Source organism: Diuraphis noxia, unplaced genomic scaffold, assembly GCF_037042655.1.
Source record: "Diuraphis noxia isolate RWA-SAM2 unplaced genomic scaffold, SU_Dnox_SAM2 contig0003, whole genome shotgun sequence".
Taxonomy (NCBI): domain Eukaryota; kingdom Metazoa; phylum Arthropoda; class Insecta; order Hemiptera; family Aphididae; genus Diuraphis; species Diuraphis noxia.
The window spans coordinates 56914831-56928368 of record NW_028301713.1 but is presented as its reverse complement, the minus strand read 5'-3'; the positions used below and the strand labels follow the sequence as shown (position 1 = coordinate 56928368).

At 27.8% G+C, this 13538-nt stretch overlaps 1 protein-coding gene across 1 annotated transcript; it reads left to right on the top strand.

Moving 5' to 3' along the window:
- Positions 1-148: 148 nt before the first annotated feature.
- Positions 149-3854, top strand: Vha55 (V-type proton ATPase subunit Vha55). Its single transcript, XM_015514443.2, has 9 exons — positions 149-356; positions 945-1099; positions 1168-1479; positions 1552-1698; positions 2111-2441; positions 2512-2699; positions 2786-2915; positions 2986-3133; positions 3458-3854. The coding sequence occupies exons 1-8, from the start codon at positions 269-271 to the stop codon at positions 3123-3125; spliced, it is 1491 nt and encodes a 496-aa protein (XP_015369929.1). The 5' UTR covers positions 149-268; the 3' UTR covers positions 3126-3133; positions 3458-3854.
- Positions 3855-13538: the final 9684 nt, after the last annotated feature.

Below are 13538 nucleotides of genomic sequence, written 5' to 3'. Positions count from 1 at the left end.
GAAGGAATATTGGAATCAAAAATAAAATATGCCCATATAAATGTGTATTCTTAGGTGGTATCCACTGTACGATCATTTTGATAAAGGCCTTGTACACTTATTATAGTAATTACTTATTACCATATTAAACAGCTGACTTTATTATGGGCGAAAATCTCATGTCGCAGCATTCGACAGACGACGATCGACATCAACGATTCATATCTTTAGAACGATTTTGGTTCTTAGTTGTTTTCACTTGTTTTTCCAAACTTTTGGATCGTAACTGATGACATTTGATACGATGAACCCACTTCAAGCTCATAAGGAACATGTGTTGGCTGTTTCGAGGGATTTTATTTCACAGCCAAGGCTCAGTAAGTATATAATATGTATAACCTGGCCGATTAAATTAGGGCGTGTCTGTTTCAAATATTTAAAATCCACACTAAAATAAATTAATAAATTTGTCATTTCCTTAAAACTCTAGTTTAGTTCAAAATAACCCTAGAGCAATCAAGGCAGAACCTATAATATATTAACTGTTAATACTACATTTTTAGATGATAAAAATGTGTGGTAACTTTGTAAGCGAATCGTCAGTATGTCAATTAAATATCTTTGTTAATTTATTTGTTTTTTGTTTCTACTTATACTGAATTTAGAAACATTAATATACTATACAACCTTAGCTGAAAAATTTTTTCTCGTGTTAAAATAAATTGATGGTTTTTAAAATTTTCTTATAATTTATTATAAACTTAGGCTTGTAGTATAGTCATGTTTTAATGTTAATTTAAATATGCTTATTTTTGAATTGAAATTTTGTTTTATCACTGTTTAAGGTTTTTATTAAAACATTGTAGTTTTTTAAGATAATACACTGTTCAATATAATAGCCACCTTTAGTGGGCGTGGTTTTTTATATTATAAGTTTTTTTAAATTGAATTAATAAAAAATTTAGCGTACAAAACCGTTTCTGGTGTAAATGGACCTTTGGTGATCTTGGATGATGTTAAGTTTCCTAAGTATGCTGAAATCGTTCAATTGAGATTACACGATGGTACACTTCGATCTGGAAAAGTCCTTGAGGTGTCTGGTTCTAAAGCTGTGGTCCAGGTACACATAATATTTACTCGAAAATATTCATTCTAGAGCAAATTAATTGCTAAAACTTATGATTTTAGGTATTTGAAGGTACATCAGGTATTGATGCTAAGCATACTCTTTGTGAGTTTACCGGAGATATTTTGCGCACACCAGTATCTGAAGACATGTTGGGCCGTGTTTTCAATGGCAGTGGTAAACCAATAGATAAAGGACCTCCTATTTTGGCTGAAGATTATTTGGACATTGAAGGCCAACCTATTAATCCATACTCCAGAACATATCCTCAAGAAATGATTCAAACTGGTATTTCAGCTATTGACATTATGAACTCTATTGCTCGTGGACAAAAAATTCCAATATTTTCAGCTGCAGGTTTACCACATAATGAGGTATACATACTATATTTAAGTACTTATTATTTGAATAAGATGTTACTTTTTTTACTTTTTATATACTTCTAGATTGCTGCTCAAATTTGTAGACAAGCTGGTCTTGTTAAACAACCTGGTAAATCAGTTCTTGATGACCACGAAGATAATTTTGCTATTGTATTTGCTGCTATGGGTGTTAATATGGAAACTGCCAGATTCTTTAAACAAGATTTTGAGGTAAAACTGTTTAAACATTTAAACGTGTTTTAGTGTACCTTTAATGTTATAATAATAATTAAGTTTACCTCAAAGTTAGAACTTCATAACTTCATAACTATTTAAATTATGTATTACCTACATAAGTTTTAAAATTAAACAAGACATCAAAATGTATTTAGTTCCTTGTAGTATATTTGAAGTATTTATGCTCCTTAACTTAAAATATAAATTCAATTATTATTTTTTTTATTACTTTTTATACAGATTATTGTCTATAACTGTTTATTATTTCATGTTGATTAATATAAATAAAACTTATATAACTATAACAGGAATGTAATATAAATATATATGGGGTTTTCTACCCTCTTAAGTAAGATTCCACTTGTATTATTATTAATATTTAATGGATATAATTTTTTTTTTCTAGGAAAATGGTTCAATGGAGAATGTTTGTTTGTTCTTAAATTTAGCTAATGATCCTACTATTGAACGTATCATTACACCTCGTCTTGCTCTAACTGCTGCTGAATTTTTGGCTTATCAATGTGAAAAGCATGTCTTAGTTATTTTAACTGACATGAGTTCATATGCTGAAGCTTTAAGAGAAGTTTCTGCTGCTCGTGAAGAAGTACCTGGGCGCCGTGGTTTCCCTGGTTACATGTACACTGATTTAGCTACAATTTATGAACGTGCTGGGCGTGTGGAAGGAAGAAATGGTTCCATCACACAAATACCTATTTTAACTATGCCTAACGATGGTGAAATAACAATTCATAACATTTATAAAATTTATAACCTTAAAATTTATGTCTCAAAAATTATTATTAGATATTACTCATCCAATTCCTGATTTAACGGGATACATCACTGAAGGTCAAATTTATGTTGATCGTCAGTTGCATAATCGTCAAATCTATCCACCAATAAATGTATTGCCATCCCTTAGTAGGTTAATGAAATCTGCTATTGGTGAAGGAATGACTCGCAAAGATCATTCTGATGTGTCAAATCAGTTGGTAATTTCATCACTCATACATAAGTCATAAATTATAATTTGATTATATTTTCATATATAAATTTGTAATATGTATAATTTTTTTAGTATGCCTGTTATGCAATTGGTAAAGATGTACAAGCAATGAAAGCTGTTGTAGGTGAGGAGGCATTAACACCAGATGATCTTCTTTACCTTGAATTTTTAACTAAATTTGAAAAAAATTTCATTACCCAAGGTAAGCAGTTGAACTATGAATAAACTTTATAGACAATTATGATAATAATATACCATTTTTCTTCTATTAGGAAACTATGAAAATCGTACAGTATTTGAATCTTTGGACGTTGGATGGCAGTTATTACGTATTTTCCCTAAGGAAATGTTGAAGAGAGTTCCAGCAGCCACGTTAGCTGAGTTTTACCCAAGGGATTCTCGTCCAAAATAAAAATCTGTGTAAGTATATAAATAAGTATGTTAATGCAATTTTTAAAAAAAAATGTTTTATTACTAATAAATTATATATTGTTGGCCTAATTTGTAAAGTAACTAATTATAATATATTTACATTCTTAAGAGAATTTATAGTGTATTGTACGTTTTATTAAAGAAAAGTATATTATGTCTAAAAATGATGATGTGACTAAATAAAACTATATTTTTTAATAAAAATAATTAGAATTAATACAATTTTCATTTGAAAGATTTAATGCCAACAATATATGATGACCTATGATATGGTTATTTAATTAAAATTAACAAAACTTAAATATGTTACAGATGAATATTTTACCCGTAGATTATCCAAAATCTTCTATGTTCATTCTTCATTGGTTCACCTTGTACATTCCATTATGAATAAAAATAATAATTACTGTATTTTTTTTTTTTTAAATATGGTAAACAAATTTAGAAAATAGTTGTTCAATTCCCATTAAATTAAAGTCCTGTAAACATTTTAATAAGTAGAAATAGTATTTATTATTTTATTATAAACATTATTTATAGATATAATATTATTATTATCTTATTTCAAAATGGGAATCCAAGTATATTAGATTAAAAGCATAATAATTTGTAAAAGAATGATGTTAATTTCGTTGAGGTGTTTTACCTTTTTATTTTCGTTGTTGTGAAATTATTATATTCTATTGATTAAAATTGGTTTAAAAAATTATTTATTTTTTTGTTTTATTAATTAATACTATTTTATTTATTATTGGGGTTTTAGACTTGATAAATTTCTGCTAAAAAATTCTGATATTAATGCTTTAAAACCATTGTTTTTATTAGTTTCTTCTTCAAATATTGGCATTAAATTGAAAATATTATAATACTAGACATATTATGTGCAGACCTTTATATATTTAATATTTAATGATATCCACATTAAAAAAATTGGAATATTGATTATTAGATAAATATTTCTGATAACACATTTATAATCTTATCTCAAATTTGTTTTAATTATTGTGCATATCCCATAGACATAATAAGATCTTATTATGTCTATGGCATATCCTATCAATTTTTCATCAAAATTACCTCTGTGACTTATAGAACCTTTAATAATTTGATTTAGAAAATGAAAAAAATATTTGCATCATTAGGAACAGATATTCAATATTTTTAATAGTTATAAATTTATAACAGTAAAATATTTCATGAACCCAAGTCATCCTGAAGTCTCCTTTTGAATTTTTAGAACTATTATCGATTGGTGTTATACTAACTTGGCAAGAAATGCGATAATAACCTGCTGTTAGTTGTAAAATAAAATAAAATGAAAACATTAAGTATGCTGGATACACAACTACCCAAGTTCTATCTTTTTTAATTTGATTTTTAATCTGACACAAAAACATCTATATTTATATGTGTATATATATATACATATATATATATAACAATGTAACAAATATAAATGTTTGCAGGTATGGGAAATGATGTTTTAAATATAATGTTTGACTAATATTTTACAAAAACAAATGGATGAAAAATATGCAATGATGATTCTACTGATTTGTGTCAAAAATGAAATGTTAAAAAAATTAATGATTTTTTTGCAGCAGAAGATTTAGTAACTACTAAAGAATATTTTCTAACAAATGCATAGATACTGGAAAAATATGATGAAATAAGATCCTGTAAATATAAAAAAATTTAATGTGTAGCTTACTTAAAGAGAAATCTACTACGAGTACTATGAGTATCTTCACTGGTTTGAATAAATAAATTACCTTTATAAAATTAAAACAGTTAGCTGGAAAAGAAAAAGTTAGTAGATAATCCAAACATTTTTACTGTTCTAAAATGTTTTTTTTTCCCAATGACTGAAAAATCGGTTATTGAATTTTCTTTATTAATCACTCAAAATTACCAACTAGATCCAATCTGCTACCATAAACCACCACTCTAGTTGAAAAGCAATGCATTTTTTTTACTAATTTTTGAATACCTACATGCACACAAATATTTATAAACATAATCATCATTATAAAAGCGATACATTTGTAGACTTGTTTTTATACCCAGAATGTTAAAAATAAAAATAAAATAGTTGGTACCATATACATAAATATTAAAATGTATGTAAGTTATAAGTAGGATAGCTTTCTTCCAAGAACTGTGTAAAATAAAATAATGTTGATGTAATATTATTTATATAAATATAAAACAATTAAATAGATTGTTCGTATTATATTAACTATACGAGCATTTTAGACTCTAAAGGAAGCAATGAATTTATTGATATTACGATGTGTTTTTTTTTTTCTGTAATCAGTTAGGGCTTAGAAATTATAGGAGCTAAAAAGAAAATATATGCAAGAAAAAATTTTAAAATATGCATGGAAAATGTACAAATATACAAAAAAAAATACAAATACAAATATTCAAGTAAAAATATTTTATTATTTACAGTTAAAAAAATCTTTTCACATTTATCTAGAGGAGTGGAATGTCACTTCCTTGCATTAGGAACTAAAATTGTATGTAGTACGATACACTTTAAATAGTCTGAAATGCCAAGTGGGGACAAATGGTTCAGGTGTGTTTAACCTGCGGCCTGTGTTTGATTTTGATGAGGCCTTCACTTAATTTAAAAACTATTAGTTAATTAGGTATAATATATTAATATTCCGAGAAAAAATGTATATATAAAAATATTTCTGCTTATTATTCGCTAATGTAAAATTATCAAAAAATGTATTGTATTATAGAATATAATTTGATTATTCAATTTGAATATATTATTATTAAAAAAAAAGGATGTGGCCACAGCAACTTCTACTCATATGATATGGTTCAGTCTTCACAAAAAGTTGGACACCCCTGTTGTAATACATTAATATGAAATTTATTTAAAGTGTATAATGGCCTGTACCTAATAACTAGTTACTTTTTTTTTAAGCTTTTTGTCAATGAATGGACGATACGTAATATTTTCAAGACGATACCATTTTATTGTAATGTAGTTTGTACTCTGTAGATGAAGAAACTTCGGGAGGGGGAGGCTGATCTAAGTTTTATATAAAGAGTGATAATTTGAAAAAATTAATATATTTTAGCTTCTTCTAGTTATTCAAACTCCCAGTGTTGAATCCAGACAATTTTTCGGGGCCCCCGGGGGCTCACTTTTTTCATTGGTGAATGGTGATACGTCATTTTAGTATTATGAATTATATCTATTAATAAATAATAGGTAGTTATTCTAATTACAATTTATAATTTAGACATTTCAAACTTATATAAAACTACAAAACAAATTTTTATTTTTTATTTTTAAATCAATCTAAGGTTGTCACACATTATTATTAATCATCGTATTACCTATTATTATTATTTATTGCAATTCAGAAATTATAAATATTCAAAAAGTTATAAAACAAATTATTACAAAACACCTAATAAACACTAACCTTGATAAAACCTGCCATCAAGAATGGAGATCAGTACGAAACAACTAGCTAAGAGAAATAAAATCATCCACCCTCCCTTGGTAGCCGACACATCACTCACTCGCGGCCTCGCAGACATCAAATCGTACTCAACAGATTACGAATTGGCCACACACTTTACACTCATGAACATCTAATGAGCAAAAAGGAACAACGTATAATATGCACCTCATGCAACTCCGCAATTACTGTTAAGCACCTTCTAACTGAATACCTCCTCACAATAAAAGATGCCAGAGACAAACTTATGCTCCCCAACAACCTTTGTGAACTACTAGCACCGAACACGGAAAGAACATCTTCACTCCTAGAACTTCTCAAAGAGACGAATCTGCTGCAAAAAATATAACATACCTAAATACTTAACATACCACATACAATTAATATTATTATTATTATATCTATTTGTATCATATTAATTATCTTATATACATCTTTTTTGTTTTTTCTTTATTATGCTTTATAATCCTTATGTAAATTAAAATTAAATTACACTAGGTATATCTAAAAATTCTAAAACGTCAATAACCCTGACAGTTGAGACGTATTTCTATAATCTAAAGTCGTCACATATTATAAATTGTATTATTATAATTTATAACAATTCAGAAATTGTAAAAATTGAAAAAATTACAAAAAAAACCTATTAATTATTTATTTTTAAATTAATCTCATGCGACGAGTTTTTTTCTTGTATATAAATCAATTGTTTCTTCAATGAACTCCTGAGGTGGGTCTTCTTCGCCTTCAATACTTATTTTCATACAATATTCCAATAATACGGTATAAAAACATTGATATGAATAAATTATATTTTATTGAATGCCATCATTAGGTGCGGTAATCGTAACGTGTATTGTGCATTTAATAAATAGATACATTTTGTTGAAAGTCAGAAAGTTGTATTTGTCAGGGGGTGAAAAAAATTTAAGTGGGGGCATTCGCCCCCCCCCCTGAAGTATACCTGGGTTCAACACTGCTAACGATCCGTAGCTTCAGTGTAAGTATTATCACCGATAATAGGTACAACAAGTTCATTGTCGCAGAAGGCGCGCAGCGTGCTGTAGGTATTCAAATTATTCCGCTCGCAGTTTTCAACTCGTTACACGATCAAGCCCACTGCGCCCGCCGCGCCACCCTCCGCTCTTCAAATTGCGCTATTGCTGATTTGCACATAATGGATGGATAAATCACGCTATGGACCCGAGCCTTCGAACCTTGCCAACGTGCCAAAGTACACAAACACAAGACGTCATCACACCGAGTTGATTTGGCCGCTTGGTATTATACCGTCCAGCGGATACATTAATTATACCTATTCACGCGCTGGCCGATCGAATTTATATGTTGGCCTATACGCATTCGCGCAGCTCTTAACAACGAACTGAATTGCGCGGTTCAACCGACGTCAACCGACCAAGGCTGACCATTCGAGATTCGAGTAGAATCTGTTCAAATCACTATTAACCACCTTCGGCATTCAGCACATTCGAACATAGCCATATCACTCACAGGCCAACGAGATGGTAGAACGTTTTATCCATCATACGCGCTACACGAATCGCATCGCCGCAGTGGTCAGCCAATAAGCTGCTTATCGAACAACTCGCGCTGCGCAACACAGTCAAAGCGGGCATCGAACAAGCTTTGAGTTGGTACACGGTACCAGACGAGTACTTTCGCCCAGCTCAACCCGATCTACGACTGTCCGAGCTGTCAGCTACGTTGCGAGACTTCACAATACGCAGCTCTGAATTGACGCAACTAGAGGAGGGGTATTCTGGGTTCTTTACACCCCCTAAGACAAAATTAGCATCCTAAGAAATTGTATATAAAAATTAAGGTCCCATTAAGTCACCAAAAAAACCTTGAGTTAAAGCACCCCCTTAACCAAACGTCTAGTTGCACCGATGGATCCACACTACTCGACAGTCGACGCACATTTGTTTACATTAATATTTAATTTTGTTTTCTTAAATATTTAAATATTTAAATATTTGTTTTAACACATTAACGTTTGGCCATATTTTTAACATAATAACATATGAGTAGGTATAGGTACCATATAATAGTATAGGACACTATAGGTACCATATACTAACATATAGAGCCGATAGAGGTACATATTGGCTCAATTTTGATAAAAAAAAAACCAAGGGTGCTTAAGCTATATGATGCATTTTCTCATTTTAGTTTTTTTTTTTTTGTTAAAAGAAGTTTTTGATACATAAACACGTACATTATTTGGGGATGCTAATACCCCCTAAGCCCCTCTATTTGCATCTATTCATTGGTACAATCCAAAACATAATTTTTCTTATGTGGCTATAAGTAACTATATTTATATCTAAATAGCTAAACACTGCAAATTTTAGATCGCATGCCTGTATAAAAGTATTTAATAAATAATATCTAAATTATTATCATGTATAGTCGTATATATTATGTTAACTTATCTTGCAGGAATAGCATCGATTAAAAAACATTGATGAAGAAGTACCTAGATCATGATCTAAATGTACACGTGCACGTAATCTAAATAGAAACGAAGGTAATAATTAGGTAATAATTATTATTATTCTTATCAGTTATATTACATATAGATATTACTATTATACATATTATATTACTATATATTGGTATATTTTAGATTCTGAACGAAATGAGAATGTATTGATTTTAATTTTAAATTCTAAAATTTTAATTTTTAATTTAATTGTAATGATGTATAATATGTTTTCATTGTCTGTCATCTTGTTTTTGAATAAAAATAATATTTTGATTTTTGACTTTGGCCCCCCTTTAAAAAGGAAAATGTATTTAGTTGGTACTTTGGACTTTTGGAGGGTCAAAAGTAAAAAATGTACAATAGTTTTTTAAAGCGTCTGGAAAACCCCTAAAAAAGTAACGGGAGTTTTTAGTTTTTTACGCATAATCAGTTTTCGCAAAATCAATATTGAAGTTATTTAATTATAGTTATATTACCTATTTATTATTTATATCACAGTTTTATACCAAAATTCATTACAACTATTTATATGACATAAGTTATAAATATTTTTTAAGTAAATTTTTAATTTTACTTCAGTTTTTCAAGTAAGGAACCTTTGATGTATCCAAATAATAATTGAAACTACCTACATAGTAGTTTTTAAGTTATGTAACCTCAGAATAGATGAAATCTATTCTGTAATGTAACTTTGTACCTTAAACATAATATATGTATATATTATATATCTATGGTAATGGGTAAGATATATAGACATAGAGCTTGGACGATTGTAAAAAGTAATAATGATTATAATTATTGTACATATATTTTTGAGTTATAATAAGATGTTATGTAGTTTATCATTTTGATGGGCCACATTTTACTGAGGAAAAAACTGTGTGTCAACTAACCCCCCCCCCCCCAAATCCCTGCCTAGGTCCGCTCGACCTTGGGGGTTGGCCGCTTAGACCTTAGCTCTGCTGTACGCCAGTTGTTAATATTAGGTACCTACTACCTTATATCATTTTAATGGATGGATTACATTTGAAATCAATGATAAATCATTGACCATTATACCTATACATAAAATGATTATGAACGAAGACGATCACCGCGAAAGACATAAGCGCCAAAACGAAATAAGAAAAAAAAAGTAGTACCTATCGTACAAAATCATAAAAATCCTAAGTACCTGCGTGTCATGGTGAATGGATATTAAACAACAGGTATAAATTTAGAACTAATCGATTTATTAAATTTATATATTGATTTGCGTGACGTATATTATTATCATTCAACAATTTATTACTAAATATTATAATATAACAATAACATATTATGTAATGCAATTGTTTATAAAATAGTAATTTAAAAAAGAAAAAGAAAATAAAATATTAGTTTTGGCACGAATGATATGTTATTTTTGCGCTTATTAATTCATACAGCAGACGATGGTTAGCCTACTATTTAAGTACTTTTTAATAATACTGTAATTTTAGTAATAATAAATTACAAATTTAAACTTCAAAAGTTCATAAAAAGTGTACCTAATTAAGTTTCCGACAATATATCGATAAACCTTGTATAATATTTTCAAATCTTGAGTATAAAAAGAAAAATTTTTATGATTTCCTACAAAAATTTTCAAAATCAGGACAGTATTTATAAATTGTTTAATTTTCGTAGCCAAGGATAAAATATTTTAAACTCGGTTTCTCAAACCTATTTTATGCCGTATACGTCATAGAGTATAAATAATACATTTTAACATTTTTCAATCAGTATTTAAAATTTAAAATGATTAGCTAAAAATATTGAGTTTATCTCATTTTTGAGTTTAGACTATAGTTTTAACCATTATATTTGCTTTACTTATGTATACTAGTATACTACTTAGTATAGTAATAGAAATTTAAAATATGAATAGAAATCTATAGAAGTATAGAAATGTAGAGCCAATGTAGTTAAAATTCAGGTTGAATGACTAATATAGTATTATGGCTAACAGCCATCATAAATCGGTAAGTAATTAATATATTAATAATTATTAATTAATCAAAAAATAATTTGTTGGCACTAATATCATTACTATTAGGTATTTAAAATATAGGTAGCGTAGATCATAGACAAGTAAGAAATCAATAGGTGTATGGTTGTTAGATGGTACTGATGGTAGGTATTTTAGTTATTTTAGATATCCGAATGCCATCAATTAGGTAAATACCCACATATTTTAAACTGATATCAGCTGTTGAAGAGTTGACTGGATTTTGAATGCAAAATGGGAAAGTAATTGTTTATTTAATTGTATTAAATTCCAAATATTTTCGTTCGAATAATATCAACTTTCTAATTCTAGGTTTTGAACAAAGCTATGAATGATTTTTATGTTTTTTTTTTTTTTGTCATCTGCAGTTATCTCTTATAGGTATTATGGAATTTTTCACAGAAACAATGTTTTTTTTTTTTTAATAATTCAAAATAAAGAACTTTATAAACCGTAACTTTTCATGAAGTGTTTATATAATGTACAAATATAGAACATAGAATTTTAAAAATATTTTGAAAACATAACCATGTGAGATATTAGATTCTGAACGAAGTGATGGATGTATTGATTTATGTGTTTTTTTTTGTTTCTGTCTTCTGTGTACAGCATCACTGGTCGAAATAATGCTTCAATTTCAAACTTTGGGAGTGGTTTCCGATGTAAAAGTGAATATCCTTGGTGCATTGTATAGGTCAAAAGTTAACATTTTCAAACAGTTTTCAAAAAAATCGAGAAAAACAAAAAAAAATGACAGAAAAACGGGAATTTTTACGCAAAACCAGTTTTCGACCAAATCGATTTTTTTATATGGTTGTAATTCAAAAACTAATCACTGTAAATACTTGAAATTTTCACAAAATGTTTTGACTTTTTTTGAGTTATTTATAGACCACTGAAATTTTCAATTTTTCAAAAAAATTTTTTTTGAAGTATCAATAACATTTTTTTGGCCCAATCAAAATACTTGAAAATGTAATACAAAGTTCCTCATAAGTTATTCTTATAGTTATTAAAAAATTATAAGAATACATAAGCACAATTTTTTTTGTTAGCATTTGAAGTTCAAATATTGACTTAATATGTAAAAATTACGGCAATGTTCAAATTATCTTAGATAGAAATTCATAAAAGTTTTTCTTTTTAAATCTAAGATTTGAAAATTTAATACAAGGCTCCTATCATATTTTTACAATAGCAGTTGAAAAATAAAAGAAATATATATATGAATAATTTTTTTTAAAAGCATTCAAAATTTGAATTTTGACAAAATACATAAAAATCACGAAAATTCGCAAATTATTTTAAACTAGAAATTCATAAAATATTTTCCTTTTATATCTAAGATTTGAAAATTTAATACAAGGCTCCTACATATTTTTACAATAGCATTTGAAAAATAAAAGAAATATATAGTCACAAATTATTTTATAAGTGTTTAAACTTCAAATTCTGACTAAATACATAAAAATTAGCATTTGAAGTTCAAATATTGACTTAATATGTAAAAATTACGGCAATGTTCAAATTATCTTAGATAGAAATTCATAAATGTTTTTCTTTTTAAATCTAAGATTTGAAAATTAAATACAAAGCTCCTAACATATTGTAACAATAGCAGTTAAAATATTAAAAATATATAGCCACAAATTTTTTTTACAAGCATTCAAATTTTAATTTTGACAACATACGTAAAAATCACGAAAATTCGCAAATTATTTTTAAGCTAGAAATTCATAAAAATTTTCTTTTTAAACCTAAGATTTGAAAATTTTTGATAATCTATAATATATCCTAGACAGATAAACCGTCTCCGTTCAGAATCGTTTTTCGTATACTGCAATGATACCTATCATTGCATTCAAATTTAACCTATCCTAGTCAGAGGTCCACCCCACTCCACCCACCCCTCTAATGTATAGCAGAGCGATACCCACTTACCTGCTTTTTTTTTAATTTTTAATTGTGACAATGTTAAATCTAATACAAGGTTCCTTTTAAATTGTTAATAATGTAATTTAAAAAAGTTGAGTCAAACCCATAATCGTTTTTAAAATCTTTAGGTTAGTACCTATACTTATGGTTAAAAGCAAAAAAAAAAATTTTTTAATTATTTTGATCTAAATTAAAAAAAACAAAATATATTTTTTTTTAACAGGCTTCACGTAATAATATCAGTTTTTCTTTACTTTTTGTTGTTTTTTTTTCAAGCTTTTAACAACTATTGGGATTTTTTTATTTTTGACAAAGTACAGGTTAGATTAATTTTCTTAGAATTTTTACTATCCAAAAGCAAAAAATCAAACATTATTGTAAAATAGATCTGTCATCGATCCGCTTACAATCTAAAAAGACGTATAAATA

Excerpts from the sequence above, each read along its gene's own strand:
- Vha55 (XM_015514443.2), top strand. The coding sequence starts at position 269 with ATGACATTTGATACGATGAACCCACTTCAAGCTCATAAGGAACATGTG. Across the intron at positions 1,699-2,110 it reads TCTTTAAACAAGATTTTGAG|GAAAATGGTTCAATGGAGAA; the intron begins GTAAAACTGTTT and ends TTTTTTTTCTAG. Across the intron at positions 2,700-2,785 it reads CTGATGTGTCAAATCAGTTG|TATGCCTGTTATGCAATTGG; the intron begins GTAATTTCATCA and ends TAATTTTTTTAG.